The sequence below is a fragment of the Somniosus microcephalus genome, chromosome 16 (genome assembly GCF_052327205.1).
Source record: "Somniosus microcephalus isolate GS21.2 chromosome 16, FLI_Smic_1.0, whole genome shotgun sequence".
Taxonomy (NCBI): Eukaryota; Metazoa; Chordata; class Chondrichthyes; order Squaliformes; family Somniosidae; genus Somniosus; species Somniosus microcephalus.
In genome coordinates, this window is record NC_141002.1 from 101,339,004 (window position 1) to 101,359,043 (window position 20,040).

The following is a 20,040-nucleotide window of genomic DNA, read 5'->3' on the forward strand; positions in this document are numbered from 1 at the left end:
CTTAAGTATCCTAGGATGTAGATTATCAGGCCCTGGGGATTTATCAGCCTTCAATCCCGTCAATTTCCCCAACACCATTTCCCTACAAATACTGATTTCATTCAGTTCCTCCCTCTCATTAGACCCTATGTTCCCCGACATCTCTGGGAGGTTATTTGTGTCCTCCTTTGTATAGACAGAACCAAAGTATGTATTTAATTGGTCTGCCATTTCTTTGTTCCCCATTATAAATTCCCCTGATTCTGACTGCAAGGGACCTACGCTTGACTGCACCAATCTTTTTCTCTTCACGTATCTATAGAAGCTTTTACAGTCAGTTTTTATGTTCCCTGCCAGCTTACTCTCATACTCTATTCTCCCCCTCTTAATTAATCCCTTTGTCCTCCTTTGCTGAATCCTAAACTGCTCCCAATCCTCAGGATTATTGGTGCTTTTCCTGGCCAATTTATATATCCCCTCCTTGGATCTTATGCTATCCCTAATTTCCCTTGTTAGCCATGGTTGATTCACCATTTTTGTTTTATTTTTATGCCAAACTGGGATGAACAAATTCTGTAGTTCATCCATGCTATCTTTAAATGTTTGCCATTGCCTATCCACCGTCAACCCTTTAAGTAACGTTCCCCAATCCATCCTAGCCAACTCGCGCCTCATACCATCGTAGTTTCCTTTATTTAAATTTAGGACCCTAGTCTCTGAGTCAACTACTTCACAATCGATCTTAATGAAGAATTCTAACATATTATGATCGCTCCTCCCCAAAGGGCCTTGCACAACAAGATTGCTAATTAATCCTTTCTCATTACATAATACCCAGTCTAAGATGGCCTGATCTCTAGTTGGTTAAGTTAGCGAGACGGGCCGTCGGGATGAAGGGCTTGGAGGGGTCGAGATGTCCGGTGTTCAGGTGAGTGATGGCTGCATGAGTGCAGAGGTAAGTGTGTTTGGTGTGTTTAAAGAAGTTTTACTTACCTTTACAGCCTTCCTTCCTTCAGGTCTCGGGAGTCCCTCATCTCACCAGCACAGAAAGTAGAATGGCTGCGATCTGTCAAAAATCTCTAAATCATCCCGAGAGAAAGGAATTAACTTGGAGTACAGATAGGCCTAAAAATTCGGTGGCGCCCCATTTGGGGCGCCAGTCTCGCCAAGGCGCCGGAAGTACCGCCCCGGAAGGAGTCGCGAGCGCCTGCCAGAAATTCAGTTTGAGCGCCCCAAACGGAAGCACGGCGCTACTCGAGGCGCCCCGCATCCGTCTTGTGGCGCTGCAACTGAAGTTCGCAGCGCTACGTGCCGCAGCGCCACACGCTGCGGCACGGCACGCTGCGATACTGCAGGCCTTCCTCCCCTTCTTAAAGGGGAGGGGCCTGCTGCAGCGTGATTGAGGATCGCGAGTGCCGGCAAAAGAGCACAGGCACCGAGGAGAAGTGCCGAGCTCTTGGGAGACAGCCAGCACAACGCGGGGGGGGCCTCAGGAGGCCGGGGACGGCTGCGCAAGGAGGTGCTGGCAGGCGGCCAGCAAAAAAAATGGCTGCCCCGCACCTCAGCGCCTCTACCGCCGCAGGTAGGCCCCCTTGAACCGGTCGCAAATTGCAGCAGGGGGCGCTACCAAATTTCGCGATCGGGGTGGCAACGGGGCGCTGCGCACACCGATGATGTCATCGGTGGCGGCGCAGCGCTAACGGCTAGTGCCGCCATTAGCGCCCTGCTAAATTTCGCGGGAGGCGTGGCCAGTGGCGCTAAACCCACTACGTGCCCTCTTTGGGTGCTAACTGGTGGTGCAGCCCACCTAATTTCTAGGCCTCAGTGTTCGACAGCTTCAAACAGCTGTGAAACGCTGATATTTCATCTGTCAAAAGGTCTTGACAGATGAAATATCAATCTGTGATGTCACCTGTTGCCGGGTGGCCCTTAATTGGCCTGCTGAGCCCACTGGGCGGGCTCAACAAGGTCAATCAAGTCAAAATCGCGTGGGTTGGCTACAACTCGATGGAGGCGGGACTACAACCCCGAAAGTTGTAGTCCCGCCTCCTACCCGCTTCCTCAATGAAAATCCAGCCCATTGAGTTGCTCAAGAGGGCAGTTGAGAGTCAACCAGGTTGGTGTGGGTCTGGAGTCACATATAGGCCCAGACCGGGTAAGGACAGTGGGTTTCCTTCCTTAAAGGGCTATTAGTGAACCAGTTGGGTTTTTACGACAATCCAACAGCTTCACGGTCACTTCTACTGGTGCCAGCTCTTTATTTCCAGATTCATTTAAACTGAATTTAAATTCTCAAACTGCCATGATAGGATTTTAACTCGCGCTCACCTGGATGATTAGTCCAGGCTCTCTGGATTACTAGTCCAGTAAGATAACCACGACACTACTGTACCCAACATATTCCACATCTTCCGGTGTAGTGACCACCTCCACTATTTAGTCGCTATCTGGGAATTTGGAAATGAAGCTTCCATGTGCTCTTCCATCCTCCAAGTCATTTATGAAAATGTTAAAGAGAACCAGTCCCAACAGAGTCCCAGCCAGCACACCCCCTCCATCCAGGATACTTTCCATTCACACAACTGGACCAGCCACATAAATACTGTGGCTACAAGAGCAGGTCAGAGGCTGGGTATTCTGTGGCGAGTGTCTCACCTCCTGACTCCCCAAAGCCTTTCCACCATCTACAAGGCACAAGTAAGGAGTGTGATGGAATACTCTCCACTTGCCTGGATGAGTGCAGCTCCAACAACACTCAAGAAGCTCGACACCATCCAGGACAAAGCAGTCCGCTTGATCGGCACCCCATCCACCACCTTAAACATTCACTCCCTCCACCACCGGCGCACCGTGGCTGCAGTGTGTACCATCTACAAGATGCATTGCAGCAACTCGCCAAGGCTTCTTCGGCAGCATCTCCCAAACCTGCGACCTCTACCACCTAGAAGGACAAGGGCAGCAGGCACATGGGATGACCATTGACGTAAGAAAACTACTAGGCACTCGGTCTAAGCGTTAAACAAAGCTTTAATCAACTGTTTTACAACATGGAGATCTAGTTGTGTCCTTCACTAGTTCCTGTTAAGAATGTCCTGCGCAAGCTGGGCCCATGCCCGAGTATTTATACTCTCCCTGGACAGCGCCACCCGTAGGCCACTCAGTATTATTTCATAAGTCTTTCTTTCATGAATGACTAATTCATGTCAACCATCACCTCCAAGTTCCCTCCAAGTCACACACCATCCTGACTTGGAAATATATCACCGTTCCTTCATCGTCGCTGGGTCAAAATCCTGGAACTCCCTCCCTAACAGCACTGTGGGAGTACCTTCACCACACGGACTGTAGCGGTTCAAGAAGGCGGCTCACCACCACCTTCTCAAGGGGCAACTAGGAATGGGCAATAAATGCTGGCTCACATCCCCAGGAACGAATAAAAAAAAACCTCTCTCTCCACTTTCCCAGCCACAATTCAATCCATCTCAGCACACTCCACCAGTGTTGTGCCTGCTCATTTTCTGAACTGGTACGAGGTACCACGCCCAAAGCCTTGCAAAAATCCAAGAATATCCCATCTTTGTTCTCGTCCTTAAGTAGGAGGATTACGAAAGAACATGGGGAGGGAGAGAAAGCAAGGGAATGTGATTGGAGTAGATAGCTCCATGGAATCATACAGCACAGAAGGAGGCCATTTGGCCCATCGTGCCTGTGCTGGCTCCAGTTGAAGCGCTCGATAGATTTTTGGACTCTAGGGGAATCAAGGGATATGGGGACCGGGCGGGAAAGTGAAGTTGAGGTAGAAGATCAGCCTTGATCTTATTGAATAGGGGGAGCAGGCTCGAGGGGCTGTATGGCCGACTCCTGTTCCTTATGTTCTTAAGAGCTAGCACCAGCACAGAAAACAATGGGCCCAATGGCCTCATTCTTTGCTGGAATTTCTAAGGATTTGTAAAATGCACACAGATTCTGCTCGTTGAATAACAGGATGAAGTTTTAAGTAAAAGCCCCCAAAAAAATCACTTCAATTCTTATTTTATATCCAGTCCTATGATCTGGTGGAGAGATTAACACAAATAGCCCGAATGTGCCACAAAATGTCACACATCGTTCCTATCCGTTTAGTTATTCATGAATGTTTAATAAATATATTGTTTAAAGGAAAATTTGAGAAAAGAATCTTACGTGTAATCATCGCAAACCAATAGTAAATGAAGGATTTAAGGCTCTGATGGAACTCAATGCTCTTCAATGAATCTGTGACAATTTTACTTAAATTTCACTATAATTCTAAAAACTATTTGCAGAGCCACAGATCCATTAAGGATATGGTATTTTTATAGTGTTAGAATGGAAATGTTTCAATCTATATTTCCAAATTGCCGTAAAAATCAAAATACGAAATAAAAGACAATTTGATCCGACTCTGCACTTAAAATTGATATTGTCATTGCAAGTCCATTGACCTTCTTTGCCATTGAAAGTAGATGATGTAAGAGGGGGGGATGAGGAGAATTGTTTCGACGCAGCGAGTTGTTGTGATCTGGAACGCGCTGCCCGAAAGGGCGGTGGAAGCAGATTCAATAGTAGCTTTCAAAAGGGGAATTGGGAGGGGAAAATTTTGCCGGGCTATGGGGAAAGAACAGGGGGGGGAGTGGGACTTATTGGAGAGCTCTTTCAAAGAGCCGGCACAGGCGCGATGGGCCGAAGGGCCTCCTTCTGTCCTCAAGGAACACCTGGTTCGAAAACAAAGGCTCCCAGCAGCCGCCGGCCTCAGCCAATCCCAGCTGGTTTACATTCACGCTGCAGCCAATGGCGAGAGACGCACGTGTCAGGAACTAGCAATGCTAGTGTAGACTTGCAGAGTACAAAAAGCAGCTTAAAGACTCTTAGGGCTAAAAATTGAGTGGGGGCGCTAACTTTGGCAGCGCTACTTTTAGCGTCCTGGAAAAATTAGCGTCCCCGCGACGGAAACTGAGTGGTAGCGCCCCAATAGGGAAGCAGGGTGCTACTGGAAGTGCCCCGCCTTCCTCTTGGGGCACTGCGAGAAAATATTGCGGCGATACGTGCCGCGGTAGTGCAGGCCTTCCTCCACTTCTTAAAGGGGAGGGGCCTTGCACAGCGCGACCCGGGGCCCAGCTGGGCCACCCGGGGATCGGGAGTGCAGCAAAAGAGCCCGGCACTCAAGAGACATGTCGGGCTCATGGAGCGCAGCCGGCACTCCGCGGGTGGGGGCGGTTCAGGAGGCCAGCGACGGGAGCGGAGGCAGGTGCTGGCAGGCGGCCAGCAACAAAAATGGCCGCCCCGCACCTCGCCTTTAAATAGCACCTCCCCAGCCGCAGGTAGGCCCCCCTGACCCCGTCGGACATAGCGTCCGGCGGTAAGTCAGGGGGCGTTCCCGAAGATTGCGGCTGGGGCGCGAGCAGGGCAATGACGTCCTCGCCGGCGGCGCAGCGCCACGGGACGCTACCGGTTACCGCCGCCGCTAACCTCCCACTGAATTTCGCGGGAGACGTTGGCGGCTTCGCGCCCGGTTGCTAAAGCAACCGAATTTTTTCCCCTTATAACCTGTGATGCCGGATTGAAGAGCCTTTCTGGGTGGATGAGTTAAAACGGGAGGCATGTGCCTCTCTCACCTGTATCCATCTTGTCATTGTTGTGGATAGAAGGGAGGAACTTGCATTTATATAGCGCCTTTCACCTGCTCAGGAGGTCCCAAAGTGCTTCACGGCCAATGAAGTACTTTTGAAGTGCAGTCTCTGATCTGCAGGTAAAGAGGGTGGAGAATGGCTGAATGTTGATGTAAATTAAGCGGAACAACATAAAGGAAACTATTTTTTGGGAATAATAGTTCCTTGAACAGGTTTCAGCCTTGGCTCAGTGGGTAGCGCTCTCGCCTCTGAGACAGACTGTTGTGGGTTCAAGGCCCCACTGCAGAGACTTGAGCACAAAATCAAGGCTGACACTCCCAGTGCAGTACTGAGGGAGCGCCGTAGTGTCGGAGGGTAGTACTGAGGGAGTGCCGCACTGTCGGAGGGGCAGTACTGAGGGAGCGCCGCACTATCGGAGGGGCAGTACTGAGGGAGCGCCGCACTGTCGGAGGGGCAGTACTGAGGGAACGCCGCACTGTCGGAGGGGCAGTACTGAGGGAGCGCCGCACTGTCGGAGGGGCAGTACTGAGGAAGCGCCGCACTGTCGGAGGGGCAGTACTGAGGGAGCACGGTGCTGTCGGAGGGGCAGTACTGAGGGAGCGCCGCAGTGTCGGAGGGTAGTACTGAGGGAGTGCCGCACTGTCGGAGGGGCAGTACTGAGGGAGCACCGCGCTGTCGGAGAGGCAGTACTGAGGGAGCACCGCACTGTCGGAGGGTAGTACTGAGGGAGTGCCACACTGTCGGAGGGGCAGTACTGAGGGAGTACCGCACTGTCGGAGGAGCCGTCTTTCAGATGAGACTTTAAAATGTCTGCCCTCTCAGGTGAACATAAAAGATCCCATGGCCACTAGTTCAAAGAAGAGCAGGGGAGTTCTCCCTAGTGTCCTGGCCAACATTAATCCCTCAACCAACATCACTAAAGCAGATGATCTGGTCATAATGTGGGAGCTTGCTGTGTGCAATTTGGCTCCAGTGTTTCCTACATTACAACAGTGACTGCAATTGAAAAAGTACTTCACAAAAAGTGTTCTGACGAAGGGTCATCGACCTGAAACGTTAACTCTGTTTCTCTCTCTACAGATGCTGCCTGACCTGCTGAGTATTTCCAGCATTTTCTGTTTTTATTTCAAAAATTGTCTGTGAAGCGCTTTGGGACGTCCTGAAGTCATGCAAGGCGCTATGGAAATGTAAATCTTTCTTTAATAGAAACAGAAACTGCGGCAGGTCAGTCTGTAAGGAGAGAAGAAAGGCTAATGTTTCGGGTGTGCACACTGCTGTAAAACATTTCCTGGGAGAAATTTGCATCAAAAAAAGCAGACTCTGTTTTGAGCTATGCAGTGATACTTGAGCACATCTTGTCTCCTGACCATTATTACTTTCCTAGATCCCTACGTGAAGATTCATCTGATGCAGAATGGCAAAAGACTGAAGAAAAAGAAGACAACAATTAAGAAAAATACTCTTAACCCATACTACAACGAATCATTCAGCTTTGAAGTGCCATTTGAACAAATACAGGTAAAGTCAAATATTGCGTCCAATTCTGGGCACTGCACTTTAAGAAGTCATACAGTTATACAGCACAGAAAGAGGCCCTTCGGCCCATCATGTCCGCGCCGGCCATCAAGCCCTGTCTATTCTAATCCCATTTTCCAGCACTTGGTCCGTAGCCTTGTATGCTATGGCGTTTCAAGTGCTCATTTAAATACTTCTTGAATGTTGTGAGGGTTCCTGCCTCTACCACCCTTTCAGGCAGTGAGTTCCAGATTCCAACCACCCTCTGGGTGAAAAGGTTTTTCCTCAAATCCCATCTAAACCTCCTGCCCCTTACCGTGAAACTATGCCCCCTGGTTATTGACCCCTCTACTAAGGGGAAAAGTTCCTTTCTATCTACCCTATCTATACCCCTCATAATTTTGCGCACCTCAATCAGTTCCCCCCTCATCCTTCTCTGCTCTAAGGAAAACAACCCCAGCCTGTCCCGTCTCTCTTCATAGCTGAAGCGCTCCAGCCCAGTTAACATCCTGGTGAATCTCCTCTGCACCCTCTCCAATGCAATCACATCCCTCCTATAGTGTGGCGACCAGAACTGCACACAGTATTCCAGCTGTGGCCTAACTAGCGTTTTGAACAGCTCCATCATAACCTCCCTGCTCTTATATTCTATGCCTCAGCTAATGAAGGCAAGTATCCCATATGCCTTTTTAACCACCTTATCTACCTGTCCTGCTGCCTTCAGGGATATATGTACATGCACACCAAGGTCCCTCTGATCCTCTGTCCTTCCTAGGGTCCTACCATTCATCGTGTATTCCATTGCCTTGTTAGTCCTCCCAAAATGCATCACCTCACACTTTTCAGGGTTAAATTCCATTTGCCACTGCTCTGCCCATCTGACCAACCCATCTATATCGTCCTGTAGCCTGAGGCTTCCCGCCTCGCAATTTACCACCCCACCAATTTTCTTTTCATCTGCGAACTTACTGATCATACCTCCTACATTCATATCTAAATCATTAATGTACACTACAAACAGCAAGGGACCCAGCACCAATCCCTGTGGTACACCACTGTATATAGGATTCCAGTCACAAAAACAACCTTTGACCATCACCCTCTGCCTCCTGCCACTAAGCCAAATTTGGATCCAATGTGCCAAATTGCCCTGGATCCCATAGGCTCTTACCTTCTTGACCAGTCTCCCATGCGGGACTTTGTCAAAAGCCTTACTGAAGTCCATGTAGACTACATCAACTGCACTACCCTCATCCACACACCTAAACACCCCCTCGAAAAATTCAATCAAATTGGTTAGACATGATCTCCCCGTGACAAAGCCATGCTGACTATCCTTGATTAATCCTTGCCTCTCCAAGTGGAGACTAATTCTGTCCCTCAGAATTTTTTCCAATAATTTCCCTACCACTGATGTTAGGCTCACTGGCCTGTAATTCCCTGGTTTATCCCTACTACCCTTCTTGAATAATGGTACTACGTTAGCTGTCCTCCAGTCCTCTGGCACCTCCCCTGTGGCCAGAGAGGTTCTGAAAATTTGTGTCAGAGCCCCTGCAATCTCCTCCCTTGCCTCACACAGCAGCCTGGGATACATCTCATCTGGGCCTGGGGATTTATCCACTTTTAAGCCCGCTAAAACCGCTGGTACCTCCTCCCTCTCAATGCTAATTTGTTCAAGTATATCATAATCCCGCTGCCTGATTTCTATGCCTATATTGTCCTTCTCCATAGTGAACACAGATGCAAAATATTCATTTAAAACCTCACCTACATCTTTCGGCTCTACACACAGATTGCCACTTTGATCCCTAATGGGCCCTACTCTTTCCCTGGCTATCCTCTTGCCCTTAATATACTTATAAAACACCTTGGGATTTTCCTTTATTTTGCCCACCAGTGTTTTTTCATGCCTCCTCTTCGCTCTCCTAATTTCTTTTTTTAAGTACCCCCCCTGCACTTTCTATACTCCTCTAGGGCTTCCACTGTTTTTAGTCCTTTGTATCTGCCAAAAGCCTCCCTTTTTTTCCTAATCCATTCTTGTATATCCCTTGACATCCAGGGTTCCCTGGACTTGTTGGTCCCACCCTTGACCTTTACGGGTACATGTTGGCGCTGTACTCTATTTCCTTTCTGAATGACTCCCACTGCTCTGATGTGGATTATCCTACAAGTAGCTGATCCCAGTCCACTTTGGCCGGATCCTGCCTTATCATATTAAAATCGGCCTTCCCCAATTTAGAACCTTTATTTCCGGTCCATCTTTGTCCTTTTCCATGACTACCTTAAATCTCACCGAGTTATGGTCACTGTCACCAAAGTGCTCACCTACTAACACTTCTACCACTTGCCCGGCTACATTCCCTAGAATTAGGTCCAGTACCGCCCCCTCTCTTGTAGGACTTTCTACATGCTGGCTCAAAAAGCTCTCCTGGATGCACTTTAAGAATTCCGCACCCTCTAAGCCTTTCACACTCTGACTATCCCAGTTAATATTGGGGAAGTTGAAATCCCCTACTATTATTACCCTATTATTTCTACACTTCTCTGAGATTTGCCCATATATCTATTCCTCTATCTCCCCCTGACTGTTTGGGGGCCTATAGTACACTCCCAGCAAAGTGCTTGCCCCCTTTTTGTTTTTAAGTTCTACCCATATGGCCTCATTAGAGGAACCTGTTAATATATCATCCCTCCTTACAGCAGTAATTGACTCCTTAATTAATATTGCGACACCCCCTCCTCTTTTACACCCCCCTCTGTCTCGCCTGAAGATTCTATACCCCGGAATATTGAGCTGCCAGTTCTGCCCCTCCCTCAACCATGTCTCTGTGATAACAATATCATACTCCCATGTGTTTATCAACACCTTTAATTCATCTGCCTTACTCACAAGACTCCTTGCATTAAAATAAATGCCATCCAGCCAAGGGTGCCAAAGCCTTGGAGATTTACCAGAATGCTAGCAGGGATGAGGGAGTTCAGTTATGTGGAGAGACTGGAGAAGCTGGGATTGTTCTCCATAGAGCAGAAAAGGTTAAGGGGAGATTTAATAGTGGTGTTCAAAATTATGAGGGGTTTTGATAGAGTAAATAAGGAGAAACTGTTTCCCGTAGCAGAAGGGTCGGTAACCAGAGGACGCAGATTTAAGATAAAAACTGAAAGTGCTAGAAATACTCAGCAGGTCAGGCAGCATCTGTGGAGAGAGAAACAGAGTTAACGTTTCAGGTCGATGACCCTTCGTCAGAACTGGAAAAAGTTGGAGATGGAACAGGGAAAGGGGGGAGGGGAAGAAAGAACAATAGGGCAGGTCTGTGATAGGATGGAAGGCAGGAGGGATTAAAAGACAAAAGGGATGATGGTGCGAGGCAAAAGGAGATGATAATGGGACAAGTTAAGAAACAAAAGATGAGTTTAGATGAAGTGTAAATGGCAATGGCAGAATGATCAACAGCTGCCATGCAAGAGAGAAAAAAAAGATAGGGGCCGAGGTTATAATCTGAAATTGTTGAACTCGATGTTGAGTCCAGAAGACTGTAAAGTGCCTAATTGAAAGATGAGGTGCTGTTCCTCGAGCTTACGTTGAACTTCGTTGGAACAGTGCAAGAGGTCGAGGACGGAGAGGTCAGAGTGGGAGTGGAGCGGAGAATTAAAGTGACAGGCAACCGGAAGCTCGGGATTTAAGATAATTGTCAAAAGAACCAAAGGGAGATGAGGAGAATTTTTTTTATGCAGCGAGTTGTTGTGATCTGGAATTAGGGACCAAAATGGAGATCTACGCATGGAGGCAGAGGGCGTGGCTGAGGTGTTAAATGAATACTTTGCATCTGTCTTTACCAAGGAAGAAGATGCTGCCAAAGTCATAGTGAAAGAGGAGGTAGTGGAGATACTGGATGAGATAAAAATTGAAAAAGAGGAGGTACCAGAAAGGCGGCTGTACTTAAAGTAAATAAGTCACCAGGTCCGGATGGGATGCATCCTAGGATGCTGAGAGAGGTTTAAGAGGAAATCGCGGAGGTACTCGCCATAATCTTCCAATCCTCCTTAGAAACGGGGGTGGTGCCAGAGGACTGGAGAATTGCAAATGTTACACCCATGTTCAAAAAACCCAGCAACTACAGGTCAGTCAGTTTAACCTCGGTAGTGGGGAAGCTTTTATAAACAATAATCAGGGACAAACTTAACAGTCACTTGGACAAGTGTGGAGTAATTAAGAAAAGCCAGCACGGATTTGTTAAAGGCAAATCGTGTTTAACCAACTTGATAGAGTTTTTTGATGAGGTAGCAGAGAGGGTTGATGAGGGCAATGCGGTTGACGAGGTATACATGAACTTCCAAAAGGTGTTTGATAAAGTGCCACATAATAGGCTTGCCAGCAAAGTTGAAGCCCATGGAATAAAAGGGACAGTGGCAGCATGGATATGGAATTGGCTAAGTGACAGGAAACAGAGAGTAGTGGTGAACGATTGTTTTTCGGACTAGAGGAAGGTATACAGTGGTGTTCCCCAGGGGTCGGTACTAGGACCACTGCTTTTCTTGATATATATTAATGACTTGGACTTGGGTGTACAGGGCACAATTTCAAAATTTGCAGATGACACAAAACTTGGAAGTACAGTGAACGGTGAGGAGGAGAGTGATAGACTTCAGGAAGACGTAGACAGGCTGGTGAAATGGGTGGACACGTGGCAGATGAAATTTAACGCAGAAAAGTGCAAAGTGATACATTTTGGTAGAAAGAATGAGGAGAGACAATATAAACTAAAGAGTACATTCCTAAAGGGGGTGCAGGACCAGAGAGACCTGGGGGTATATGTGCACAAATCGTTTAGGTGGCAGGACAGGTTGAGAAAGCAGTTAAAAAATGCTTATGGGATCCTGGGCTTCATAAATAGAGGCATAGAGTACAAAAGCAAGGAAGTTATGCTGAACCTTTATAAAACACTGGTTCAGCCTCAACTGGAGTATTGTGTCCAATTCTGGGCACCGCACTTTAGGAAGGATGTGAAGGCCTTAGAGAAGGTGCAGAAAAGATTAATGAGAATGATTCCAGGGATGAGTGACTTCAGTTATGTGGATAGACTGGAGAAGCTGGGGCTGTTCTCCTTAGAGCAGAGAAGATTGAGAGGAGATTTGATAGAGGTGTTCAAAATCATGAGGGGTCTAGACAGAGTAGATAGAGAGAAACTGTTCCCATTGGCGGAAGGGTCGAGAACCAGAGGACACAGATTTAAGGTGATTGGCAAAAGAACCAAAGGCGACATGAGGGAAAAACTTTTTTACACAGCGAGTGGTTATGATCTGGAATGCACTGCCTGAAAGGGTGGTGGAGGCAGACTCAATCACGGCTTTCAAAAAGGGAATTGGACAAGTACCTGAAGGAAAAAAAATTGCAGGGCTACGGGGAAAGGGCGGGGGAGTGGGACTAGCTGAAGTGCTCTTGCAGAGAGCCGGCACGGGCTCGATGGGCCGAATGGCCTCCTTCTGTGCTGTAACCATTCTAGGATTCTATGATGGAAAGTACTGCCTGGAAGGGTGGTGGAAGCAGATTAAATAGTAACTTTCAATATGGAGTCGGATGTATATTTGAAAAGGAACACAATTATTTAACCTTTTACGTCCTGGTATCACTTTAATGTATCTAATCAGTCTGGGCTGGATTGGAACCTATGACCCAGAAACAAAAGGAGAGTGTGGCAGCTCACTGCAGTCCCTAACCCGATTCCCTATAATTGTTATTGACAGTGAATTGTTTTAGGCCATTTGACCATTCTGGTCACCATTGACCAGAAACTTAACTGGACCAGCCACATAAATACTGTGGCAACAGTAGCAGGTCAGAGGCTGGGTATTCTGCAGCGAGTGTCTCACCTCCTGACTCCCCAAAGCCTTTCCACCATCTACAAGACACAAGTCAGGAGTGTGATGGAATACTCTCCACTTGCCTGGATGAGTGCAGCTCCAACAACACTCAAGAAGCTCAACACCATCCAGGACAAAGCAGCCCGCTTGATTGGCACCCCATCCACCACCTTAAACATTCACTCCCTCCACCACCGGCGCACCGTGGCTGCAGTGTGTACCATCTACAAGATGCACTGCAGCAACTCGCCAAGGCTTCTTCGACAGCACCTCCCAAACCCGCGACCTCTTCCACCTAGAAGGACAAGGGCAGCAGGCACATGGGAACACCACCACCTCCAAGTTCCCCTCCAAGTCACACAACATCCTGACTTGGAAATATGTCGCTGATCCTTCATCGTCGTTGGGTCAAAATCCTGGAACTCCCTCCCTAACATCACTGTGGGAGCACCTTCACCACACAGACTGCAGCGGTTCAAGAAGGTGGCTCACCACCACCTTCTCAAGGGCGATTAGGGATGGGCAATAAATGCTGGCCTTGCCAGCGACGCCCACATCCCAGGAACGAATAAACAAAAACCATAGCGGTATCACAACCGAGATGAAGCCTGTCCTTGAAGCAGGTGTCATTGGATACCAGTTAGGGAGCAGAAAACAGACCCTTGGTTCCAATCCAGCCCAGACTGATTAGGTACATTAGAATGATACCAGGGCTAAAAAGGTTAAATTATGAGGACAGGTTACATTGACTAGGCTTGTATTCCCTCGAGTTATAGAAGATTAAGGAGTGAACTACTTGAGCTGTTTATGATGGTTAAAAGATTCAATGAGCTGGATAGAGAGAAACTATTTCCTCTGGTGGGGGGAGTCCAGAACAAGGGGGCATAACCTTAAAATTAGAGCCAGGCCGTTCAGGGGTGATGTCAGGAAGCATTTCTTCACACAAAGGGGAGTGGAAATCTGGAACTCTCGCCCCCAAAAAAAGCTGTTGAGGCTGGGGCTCAACTGAAAATTTCAAAACTGAAATTGATAGGTTTTGTTAGGCAAGGGTATTAAGGATTATAGAACCAAGGCGGGTAGATGGAGTTAAGATACAGCTCAGCCGTGATCTAATTGAATGGCAGCGGAACAGGCTCGAGGGGCTGAATGGCCTCCTCCTGTTCCTGTGTTCCGAGGGGTTAATTCCCCTCACCCCCCCCCCTTCCTTGACTGGGGAGGCCACAGAGTCCAATGATAATGATAAAAAGTAATACGCAATCTGTAACACCTGCTTCCATGACTTTTAATAAGGTAATACTAACACAATAACTCCATTATCGCTTCCATTAGTAATTTTTGTTAATTACTAGTGAATCACCCCTGGCATTGCTCATAGTTAGTTGGGGGAAATGGAGTGTCTTCTCGCTGTGTTTTATTGGAATAATAAAGAAAATGGCAGCCAGAGTGGGCCAACTCTTGCCACAGTGCCACCAGTGGTGGGACGACTAAATACCAGGTGTTGGTGTTACCAATAAAAAAAAACAGGCTGCCGATAGTGACACCACTATTTCTGCCCAGAATGGAGATGATTGGGTAATTCCCCCATCAATCACGCCCGGAGACCGCACTCACTGCTGTAAGTGACTAGGATTGCTTTTGTGCACATCATTTGCATTGTGTAACTATCTTCCACTCACTGCAGTTTGCTGGAGAAATAATCCTGTTCATGTCGGGAGACTTTGCTGTAGTTTCGGTGATGAGTTTGGAGACTCCGTTTGCTCGCCCCCCCCACCACCCCCCCCCCACCTCCAACTCATTGGCCGACACAGTGGTGTCGATATTCACTCTGTTAAATGTAACAGAAGCCGGCTGTTACACCTTAGGCGTTACTTAATCTCACATGAGGCGCTAATGTCACAAAAGCGTGACTAACGTCACGAAAACATGACCACATCGTGACAATGGGCAGAATTTTATATGTATAGATTAACATTAAATTCATATTTTTTGTCTTTCCCCCCCACCCCGTTTATTCTCACACAGAAAGTGCAGGTTGTCGTCACTGTCCTGGACTATGACAAGATCGGCAAGAACGACGCTATTGGGAAAGTCTTTGTGGGCTACAACAGCACTGCTGCAGAGCTCCGCCATTGGTCAGACATGCTGGCCAACCCACGGCGGCCCATTGCGCAGTGGCACACCCTGCAACCCGAGGAAGAAGTGGATGTCACTCTCGGCATGAAGAAATGAAAAGCCTTTCAACGTCCCTCCCTTCTTTTAGTGCTCATCAGTTAGTGTGTGTAAATACCTCAACCCCCCCCCTACCAATCCACCCACTTCCACCTTGACTATTCTCATTGAGTGGTTCCCCAACTCGTCCCCCCTCCTCCTCCTCCTCCGCCGCATCTCGCCATTAATAATTGTAGGTCTGGTTAAAGAAAAAAATTTGTTAGGGCACTTCATCTCATCGGCACTGTCCAAAACCATCATCCTTTTAAGCAATATGATCTGTGTAGATAGAGCATGATTGAAATGATGTATCTCACAGTTGTACATATCCCCCGTAAAGCGGATAATGATTTCTAGTCTGTGCGTTTGTATGTTGTTTAGCATTTCTTATTCTGTGCATTGTTTTTAATAAGATGTTCTATTTTAAATTATATGAATTGACTGAGAAATAGGAAAGTCGATGCTATATATTATGGGTTACAAATTTCTTCTGCATTCCAGTGATTTCCTTCTTGTGAAGCCTATGAAGCAAGACGGAAACACACCTCAGTAAAGATCAGCGAGGGGATCACACAAAACAAGCTGAAGCAGGTGGCCTAGTTCCATCACTTTTTCGTGTACTAGGTGCTCACTTCGGGAGGAGTTTTTAAATGTTTTTTCATGTTATAATGTAGTCAATGGCACTATTATAAAGCTATCGGTCATTCCATTAGAGTCTAAAGGACTGTTCTGTGTATCACTGTGACTGCCTGTGTGCTTAGAAAAGTAGAGTCTTCAGTGGGATAGCGGCAAGTTTACTCGATAGTAATTTTGATTCAGCCGTGTGGGGTTTGTTTGTTTGTTTGTTTTTTTTGCCCGGATAATCATTCCTTTCTGCTACCCTGTCAAGTTGACTGCATGGCGCGTACAGTTCCATTCAGACTATATGTGGACCAATACAGGACTGCAGGAGAGCTGTATCTCGCTCCGAAAGGGAACAGCAGAAATAGATGAAATCACACAGCATCTTTTTCGAGCACTGTGCACTCTAAACACAACAAAAAAAAAACCGTCGTGAGATAGTCGTCTTCTGCCGATGGGCTCCGCCTTTGAAGTAAGAGTGAGCAGCGTGACGGAAGCTGCGGTTAATCGACTGCTAGCGTACACTTAGCTCAGGATTTTAATAAAGTCACACAACTAGCACACTGCATCAGAAAGTGCCACCGAGACGGTAACGTGCGGGTTTAATTTACAAGGTTAAGTCACGACGATATATATATATATATAAATACACTGCCAAAAAAAGAATTACGATTCTTTCTGATAGTCACAACCAATGTTCCCTTTAAGCTGCGAGGCCGCGCAGCGCTCTGCAAGACCCGCACGCACAGCCAATGAGCCGGCTTTTTAAATAGAGAAATAATTAGAGGGAACATTGGTCACAACTTGAAGTACAGCCATAACCAGAAGGTGCCCCCATTCCTTTCTACTCACTCGGTCGAGACATGTCTAAATCTGCAGTGAGACAAAACGACCACAGTTAAATGCTAATCTTTGCGACAACGAAGTGTAAAAAGCATTAGCACCAGATGCTGTAGAACGATACTAGTTGCCTTTGTGTAGGATTATGTACATTACCTGCCCGCTTTGAGTATTTTACCCGTGACCTTCCTACGTGCGTGGTAGAAATATTGCGGTGTTCTTGCTGCCGTGTTGCTCGTGAGGTTGCGAGCTCTGTGAACCTTCATTTTTGGCGAGGTGGTTTTTTTCTCTCTCTCTCCGATTTCCGTTCACTGTGTGTAGTGAATGACACTGTGGAGTTCCTGATGTTTATATGACTTGATATTACACTAGTGTTCAATAAACTGTTTTATTTTCGGTTGATGTTTTAAATGACTGTATAATTATGTGTGTTACTAACTGTTTGTTTATATTAAAAAAATATTAAAAGTTGATTACTGATTTAAAGAAGACTGTGTTGAATTGATGATCTGTGATTGGCGGGGAGTTTGTACACTGCGCAATGACAGGGCGACAGCTGAACTATCTTTTGGTAATTTCAGCACAAAAGTCGAGAGCAAAATATTTTTTTTTTTGAGAAGTGGGGTAAGTTTTATTCCCAAATACATGATCATTATTTTAAGCTAAGCATCTCTGGAAAAAAAAACCCTATTAGGGATGACATTCATTTTTTTTTAATGAAAAGCTCAGGTATAACCTGGGGCTTGGTTTAACGTCTCATCCAAAAGACGGCATCTCTGACAGTGCCGCGCTGGGAGTGTCAGCGCAGATTGCGTGTTCAAGTCTTGGAGTGGGGTTTGAACCCATGACCTGGGAGATGGAATTGCTACCCAATGGGGTCGATTTTGTCGAACCTGTCGGGAAGAAGGCGGGACTTCCCCTTTCGGGTTTCTGACCCGCCTACTTCGACGTCCGGCCAATCCGCGCGATTTTCCCTTGATTGACCTTGTTGAGCCCGCCCAGCGGGCTCAGCAGGCCAATTAAGGGCCACCCAGCAACAGGTGACGTCACAGACTGAAATTTCATCTGTCAAGATTTCTGACAGATGAAATATCAGCGTTTGACAGCTGTTTGAAGCTGTGAAACACTGACAGTCTGAGTTCTAAGATCAGTCCTTCTGCACAGACTCAGTTAGAAATCTCAGCAGCACTCAAAGCTGAAGGCTGTCACTTTTCACAGATCGCAGCCGTTCAGCTTTAAGTGCCGGCTGAGTGATGGGCTCCCGACGGCTACAGGAAAAAAGGCTGTGAAGGTAAGTACAGGTAAGTAAAAGTTCTTTACACACTTTAGACACACCAAACACACTTACCTTTACACTCATGCACCCATCACTCACCTGAACACCGACATCTCGACCCCTCCAACGCCTTCAACCCGACGGCCCGCCTGCTCTAACCTGGCATGGTTTGGAGCCATCGGGAAACCCACACGAAACCCCTCAAAATGGGGATTAGGCTAAAAACTGCCTGTTAACTACCTGTAAACAGGCAGTTAATTGGCACTAATCCCTTCCCGCCTGGTTTCGTCGGGCCCCAGTGCGGGGCAGGTACCCGCCACCCCTGAAACTTACGTGGGGCGGGATTTTGGGCGGGATGGTGTTGGGACCCCCAAAGTCGGGATTTCCCCCCCCGCCCCCACACACCTGAAACCCCGCCTGACGGCTCCTCGAAAATCTAGCCCAATGAGTCAAGGCTGTCACTTATGGTTCAACACTTGTCTTAGAAAGAAAGACTTACATTTCTATAGCACCTTTCACGACCACCGGACATCTCAAAGCGCTTTACAGCCAATGAAGTACTTTTGGAGTGTAGTCACTATTGTAATGTGGGAAACACGGCAGCCAATTTGCACACAGCAAGCTCCCACAAACAGTAATGTGATAATGACCAGATAAACTGTTTTTGTTAGGAACAGAAGTTGGTCATTCAGCCCCTCCATTAGATCATGGCTGATCTGTACCTCAACTCCACTTACACACCTTAGCTCCATAGCAGCACAGTGGCATAGTGGTTAGCACTGTTGCCTCACAGCGCCAGGGACCCGGGTTCAAATCCGGCCTCGGGCGACTGTCTGTGTGGAGTTTGCACATTCTCCCCGTGTTTGCGTGGGTTTCCTCCAGGTGCTCCGGTTTCCTCCCACAGTCCAAAGATGTGCGGGTTAGGTTGATTGGCCATGAAAAAAATAAAATTGACCCTTAGTGTTAGGGGGGATTAAATACGTGGGGTTACGGGGTTAGGGCTTGGGTGGGATAGCTGTCGGTGTAGGGACCGGGTGCTAGGGTTTGGATGATCAGCCATGATCTCGTTGAATGGCGGAGCAGGCTCGAAGGGCCGAATGGCCCACTCCTGCTCCTATCTTCTATGTTTCTATCCCTCGACACCTCAACCCAGCAAAAATCTATCAATCTCATGAATTACCTGACTTCCTGTGTAGGAGAAATTCTAAAAATGAATTTGCTCTGGGCATCAACATAGGAATATAAGAACTAGGAGCAGGAGTCAGCCACACAGCCCCTCGAGCCTGCTCCGCCACTCAATAAGAGCACGGCTGATCATTGACCTCAACTCCACTTTCCTGCCCGATCCCCATATCGCTCGATTCCCCTAGAGACCAAAAATCTATCAATCTCAGCCTTGAATTGAACAACTCAGCCTCCACAGCCCTCTGGGGTAGAGAATTACAAAGATTCACAACCCTCTGAGTGAAGAAATTCCTCCTCATCTCAGTCCTAAATGGCCGACCCCTTATCCTGAGACTGTGACCCCTAGTTCTAGACTCCCCAGCCAGGGGGAAACAGCCTCTCAGCATCTACCCTGTCAATCCCCCTCAGAATCATCAAACTGTCCTTGTTTACAGATAAACTTTCCTTTAATACCTTCTTTCAGAAACAAAACAGGTGGAAGATTAATTTGATGTCTATTTCTATCTACCTTTCTCTTACATTTTTCAAATGCTAAACCTCTCCCTCTCCCCAATACAGAATTATAATATATTAGAATTCGAGCTGAGTAGGTTAAAAGAAAATCCAGGAAAAAACATTTCTTCACACAAAGGTTTGCCAGAATGTGGAATCCCAGAAGGCTACCGATGCAAAGGTCAATTGAGGTGTTTAATAGGAAGATAGATAGTTACTTGGGAAGCAAAGGGATTAAGGGACATGGAGAAAAAGCAGGGAGCTGAGATGAAATGGTCGAGGGGGCTTAATCAGACAGACGCCCTACTCCTGTTGCATGTTCCTGGCATCAGCAACCCAACTGAGATGGGGAACAACCATTACAAGGAGGGTAAAAGACTATATGAAGGGAGGCAGTAGCCACATTTGCAAGTGCAC

General features: G+C 47.3%; 1 protein-coding gene across 2 annotated transcripts in view; it reads left to right on the forward strand.

The window, feature by feature from the left end:
- syt1a (synaptotagmin Ia) overlaps window positions 1–17,159 on the forward strand; it is a 651,724-nt gene extending 634,565 nt beyond the window's left edge. For both annotated transcript variants that reach the window (XM_086009557.1, XM_086009558.1), the window contains exons 9-10: window positions 7,012–7,145; window positions 15,024–17,159. In XM_086009557.1, coding sequence (XP_085865683.1) covers window positions 7,012–7,145; window positions 15,024–15,230 — 341 coding nt within the window. In that variant the 3' untranslated portion in view covers window positions 15,231–17,159. The remainder of the gene's footprint in view (window positions 1–7,011; window positions 7,146–15,023) is intronic.
- The last annotated feature ends 2,881 nt before the right edge of the window (window positions 17,160–20,040 follow it).